Genomic DNA, 6,000 nt, shown 5'->3' with positions numbered 1-6,000 from the left:
CGTTTCCTCCATGTCATTTTGTAATTTGATAACTCATTTCTTTTTAACACTGAATAACATTTTTCACCACTTAATTAATACTCCATTGTATGGCTCAACCACAGTGTAATGATTCACCTATTGAAGAACACTTTGGTTGCTTCTAAGTTTTGAACTATGAATAAAGCTGCTATAAACATTCATGTGCAGGCTTTTGCGTGGACAAAAGATCTCAGCTCATTTGGATAAATACCAAGAAGCATGATTGCTGGATTATATGGCAAGAGTCTTTCCATTCCTCTCCATTCCTTTTTCTCCATTTCCTTTTCTATGTCCACTTCCTCCAGCAGGGAGGTGGTGGGATGACCTTCCATGGAAAAATGATGCCATAGAATTGTAGGTCTTGGATTTGTGTAGAAACAGAAATTGTCCTCCCTGGGGAGCCAAGAGTGTTCTTTAAGGCCAGGGGTCCTTACCATATTAAGGTCCACTATATACTGTGGAATTATACATGGGAGCAAGGGGTCACTGGCCCTCATCAGAGTTTCATGGGGTCTAGGAAGCAAGGAAATGGCAACCCACTCCAGTATTCTTGCCTGGAGAATCCCAGGGATGGGGGAGCCTGGTGGGCTGTCGTCTATGGGGTTGCACAGAGTCGGACACGACTGAAGTGACTTAGCAGTAGCAGGAAGCAAGAGAAATTAAGCTACAGATTTCATCTGCAGCTTAAAGAATCCTCAGTGATAGGAAAGGGAAGAGCAGCGGACAGACAACCTTCCTACTCAGAATGCCCTGGAGGGAAAACCAAACTTCTAGTCTTCACTTTTAAAAAAAAAAAAGTTTTATTTATTGATTTTTAATTCATTTATTTTTGGTTGTGCTGGGTCTTCGTTGCTGCACAGGCTTTCCTCTCGTGGCACTGAGCGGGGAGCTCCTCTCTCTCTGGGGTGCACGGGATTCTCGCTGCAGTGGTTTCTCTTATTGCTGAGTACAGACTCTCAGGCTGCGGCACCTGGGCTCTAGAGCATACGCCCAATAGTTGTGGCGCATGAGTTTAGATGCTCCAGGGAGCTTAGCTCCCTCCTGGGTCAGGGATCGAACCCATGTCTCCTGCATTTGGCAGGCAGATTCTTTCCTTCTGAACCACCAGCGAAGTCCCACAGAGACCACTTCTAACTCTACTTCAGGGACTCGGTGTCAAACAGGAGCCTGGGCTGGAAGCGGCCCACACAAACATCCTCCTCTCTCCTCCAATTCAAAGAAGACAAGAAGCACGCTGATGTGATGGCTAAGCCCACTTGCACCGTTTATTTAAAAAGAATAGCTGTAAGGTAAAAATGCAGATGTTTTCTTCATTGTAAAAGACAGCAGTTAAAAAAGGGAAGAAATAAATATGACGTTAGAAATTATTTTATCATGTACAACAAACCCCTGATATCTGGGAGCAATCCCAAGGACTCATAACATGTACAAATTTGTGCTGAAGAACAGCTTCACTTTGAACACCTTAGAGCAGATGTTGGAAACTGGCTAGATGGTGAAAATGGTCATAGCTTTTCAGATTCTGAAAGACTCTGGATTTGTTACTTGGTGATGGCAAGGGTCTACTGTAATATAATTTGCATCAAGTCAGAGTTAATAAGAATTGTTCTACTCATTAATATTGTAATCATTCTCTCATTCTTACGGTTAAGTAGCACAGTATTTAGGAGAAGGGGGAAACTGCTGAGAAGTGCAAAGGGGAAGGAAAAGGGAGGGACCTAAGTGGAATGCTAAGGACAGGAGAAAGGTGATGGGGAGGACCAGAATCTCCCATCTCTTCACTCTTTTCTGTCACCTCAGCAGCGTGCTGTGGCCCACTGTGGAGAGGGACCAGGCTGTGGTCCAGCCTGGCCTGCCTTAAACCTCACCATCACCAAAGGACAGAAGGTGCAGGAGCATCTGGCAGGATCAGGCAAAGAATGAGAACAAGGAGGCTGGATGAGAAAGAAAGGAGAGACACAGAAAAGGATGACCCAAGGAAATGGATACTGTTACCATCACTGGCCTCCTGCGACTCTCTCCTCTGAGGACCACCAAGGAAAGAAGTATCTGCACGAATTAACACAGCGGACCACTCTTTGATGTGGAGGGGAAAAGAGACAGGAACAAGCAGAGGTTGCCAAGTCGAGGCACGTTCTGGCTACAGAGAAGGGTGCAGGAGAGAGAATCGAGGAGGGCAGTGGGACCTTCTGGGAGGGGTTCCCAAATGCGGATGAGAGCTACTCCTGCCACCCCACGAGGCCAAGGGGTGTGCACTGGGTGATGGGTGTGGAGGTTGGCTGGGGCAAAGGGTCAGCAGGGGTGAGGGTGTCTGGCCAGCTCTCCCCGGAGCATCTGTGAGGCACAGCTGTGGTCAGAGGTCAGGGTCAGCCCCACTAAGCACTGAAAGCGGCCTTGAGTTCCCGGAAGGCTGCTTGGCGGACCTTCCTCTTCTCTTCCTCCCGCTTCCGCTCATCTTGCTCTGCTTTTAGCTCCGCTTCAAACTTACTGGCACAAGACAAGGCTTGGACCTGCAGAGAAACAGTGAGGGCAGATCAACAGAGTGAGAGACAAAAGAGACGCCTGGAGAAGGAGCAGCCCACCAAACAGAACTCGGTGGCCTCCAGCCACATGGCCTGGGACCCCAGCCCCGCTGGAGGCAGGGCCCCTGAGCCAATGCTCCCTGCCCTTGGTCTTCCGATGTTTGCTTTCTAACAGTGGGGATATCAGCATTTTACTTGCTTCTGTGTTACAGATGCTCCTTCCAGTCTGCTGGGGTTGCCTATTCCACCTGAGCTTCTTTTTTCTTTTTTTTCTAGCTTCTTTTTCAGGATACTTTTTAAAAATTAATATTTATTTATTTGGCTGTACTGGGTCTTTAGTTGCAGCATGTGGGATCTAGTTCCCTGACCTGGGTTCAAACCTGGGCCTCCTGCATTGGGAGCATGGAGTCTTAGCCAATGGACCGCCAAGGAAGTCCCGGGATACTGTTCATATCCATGCCCACTTCTACTTACTTTCCACCTTTAATTTCACAATGGTATTATTTAGTTCTAGGAAAAGTCAAGAACAAAATGAGCTCCCTGTGGGCATTTTGACTGGGACTGCATCAATCTGCCTGGGGCAAAGGGATATTTTTAGGTGGTGTTGTTTGGTCACTAAGTTGTGTCCGACTCTTTGTAACTCCATGGACTGTATGTAGCCCACCAGGCTCCTTTGTCCATGGGATTTCCAGCCAAGAACACTGGAATGGGTTGCCATTTCCTTCTCCCGGGGATCTTCCCGACCCAGGGATCAAACACCTATCTCCTGCACTGGTAGGCAGATTCTTTACCCCTGAGCCACCAGGGAAACCCCATCTTTAGATGTACGCTATTTTTAATAAAAACTGCTAGATCGCCCTCCAAAGAGCTGCTCCAATTTGCACCCACAATCATGAAATGCAAGGCTCATTTCCCCATAACCTTACCAACACTTATCATTAACCTTTTTCCTGTTTGCTAATCTGATGTGGAAGAAAAATTGGCACCTTCTTTTATTTCTTCTTCGATAAACTGGAGAAGGAAATGGCAACACATTCCAGTACTCTTGCCTGGAAAATTCCATGGATGGAGGAGCCTCGTAGGCTATACTCCATGGGGTCGCCAAGAGTCAGACACGACTGAGTGACTTCACTTACTTTCTTTCTTTTCTTGATAAACTATCCATTTATATTCTTTGTCCATTTTTCTATTCAGCTAGTGTTTAGTTTTCCTTTAATTTTCAATTCTTTACATAATTTAGGTATATATTTTTCAGCTAATTTCCTCCAGTCTTTTTTTTACTTCAAAGTATCTTGGGTCATACAAACATTTAAATTTTGATGTCATCAAAAAGTTCACTTATTTCCTTTCCAAGTTTGTACTTTATATCATGTTTAAGAAGTTCTTCTCTACCACCCAGGTTCTAAACCCATTTTCCTGTAATTTCTTCTCATACTTGTATGTTTTCATTTTTACATTTGGCTCTTTAAGTCTGCAATTTATTTTAGTGAGGGAGCCTAATGGAGGGCTTTACTTCATTTTCCTAAGTGGATACCCAATTGTCTCAACACCTGTTACTGAATAGCCCATTATTTTCCCACTGATTTGGTCTGGAACTTTTTTTTTTTTTTTTTTTAATTTTTACTTTACAATTCTGTATTGGTTTTGGCATAGATTGACATGAATCCCACTGATTTGAAAATTATCTTTTCCATATACTCAATTCCCACATGAAGGAGACCTGCTTTTATTATTTTCTACCCCATCCTACTAACTGGTTTGTTTATTCCTGTGCCTATACTACATTAGTTAATATTACTGCCTTATAGAATGCCTTAATATTTGTAAAGTAAATCTTATCTTATGTTTAAGAAGCATATTTTCTTATTTTCAAATGTGTGATTATGAATATGTATTAAACTTCCCCAAATGTTTTTGAGACATCTACTTGCAACGGTCACATTTTTCTAATTTAACCTACCTATGATATGAGTATATTTTAAAAATTATCCCTGTCATCTTAACATAAATTTCAAATATTTTAATTGCATTCCATTTCTTAATGTTTTAGGATTCTTACAGTGATACTTATTAGATGGATATATAAATTGTTTGGTGTTATTTTCATCTGATTTTGTAATCAGATTCATAATGGCTTTAGAGAATGAATGTGATAGAGCCTTTTGTGTAAGTTTCAGGTATACAGCATTACAGTTCAACATCTGAATACCCTACAAAGTGATCACCAGCATGAGTCTCATTACCATCCATCACCCCATAGTTGACTCTCTTCATCCATTTCTCCCATCTGTCTCCCACCTTCTTTCCCCTCTGGTTACCAAATCTGTTTTCTGTATACATGAGTTTCTTTATGGAGCTTTTAATGGTTTTAAACTGATGTATCATCATCTCTCATTATTTCTACCTATGGGCAATCGTCTCCTTGATTTCTCTGTCACTAGCTTCTTCCTTGTCTGTCTCATCAGTCTATCCCCTGGTCCACTCGTTCACTTCTCTGCAGCGCTGCAGCTAAGATTCACCATTCCCTACAATGCTTTTTATTGAGTCCATTCTGATTTTCATTTCATTACATCCATGGCTGCTGTTGTTTAGTGGCTAAGTTGTGTCCAACTCTTTGCAATCCTGTGGACCGTTGCCCCACCAGGCTTTTCTATGTATGGAATTTCCCAGGCAAGAATACTGGAGTGAGTTGCCATTTCTTTCTCCAGGGGATCTTCCTGACCCAGGGATCGAATCCCCTTCTCCTTCATTGGCAGGCAGATTCTTTACTGCTGTGCCACCGGGGAAAACCACATCCATGGTAGCCCAATGCTGAGTCTCATATTTCAATGAAAAATTATAATATCCTTTTTAAATTCTCCCTGTACTTCACAAGGGTCCATTTTTGAAGACAAGATACCAATGAAATTATCAGTAGGCAGTACGTATTATGTTTTCACTCTTTCTGAATCCGAATCCCTAGGGATAGGGTCAAGGAAATTATGTTTTCCAAACTGCCCCCCACCCAGGTATTTCTCAGGCCCTTGGGGCCCTGCTCTGACCCAGCAGTTCTCGCCCCTGGCTCCCTATGTCAGAGTCCTCAGAGACTGCTCTATCTTGATCTTGGCAAGATGTCCAAGTTGGAGTTTACTGTCGTCTACCCAGCCCCTCCCCAAGTATCCCTAATGGTTGTAGAATCCTACAACCTGGGTTCAGGCTCCTATTTCCTAATGTGCTCACCTCGCCTTTATTCACTTTCTAACCCAGAACAGATGCCTGAATAATCTTCACAACAGCAACTGTCACATAGCTTCCAACCCCCAGGTCCTGCCCTTCTGCCGGACATGCTCCACCTCTGCCCCCCACCCCCACGTCCCACCCTTGGACCAGGGACGTTGTCTGCTCCTGCTTCCAGGCTGAGAATGTGTCTTTCTTAGAAGCCTCACCAGGACCCACTTAGGGTGAGGATTTCCAGTTT

At 43.9% G+C, this 6,000-nt stretch overlaps 1 protein-coding gene across 2 annotated transcripts in view; it reads right to left on the bottom strand.

Moving 5' to 3' along the window:
- Positions 1-1,261: 1,261 nt before the first annotated feature.
- Positions 1,262-6,000, bottom strand: part of EFHD1 (EF-hand domain family member D1) — a 44,468-nt gene continuing 39,729 nt past the window's right edge. For both annotated transcript variants that reach the window (XM_040231773.1, XM_040231774.1), the window contains exon 4: positions 1,262-2,531. In XM_040231773.1, coding sequence (XP_040087707.1) covers positions 2,397-2,531 — 135 coding nt within the window. In that variant the 3' untranslated portion in view covers positions 1,262-2,396. The remainder of the gene's footprint in view (positions 2,532-6,000) is intronic.

The sequence above is a fragment of the Oryx dammah genome, unplaced genomic scaffold (assembly GCF_014754425.2).
Source record: "Oryx dammah isolate SB20612 unplaced genomic scaffold, SCBI_Odam_1.1 HiC_scaffold_28, whole genome shotgun sequence".
NCBI lineage: Eukaryota > Metazoa > Chordata > Mammalia > Artiodactyla > Bovidae > Oryx > Oryx dammah.
This window is presented reverse-complemented; position numbering and strand designations above follow the sequence as displayed.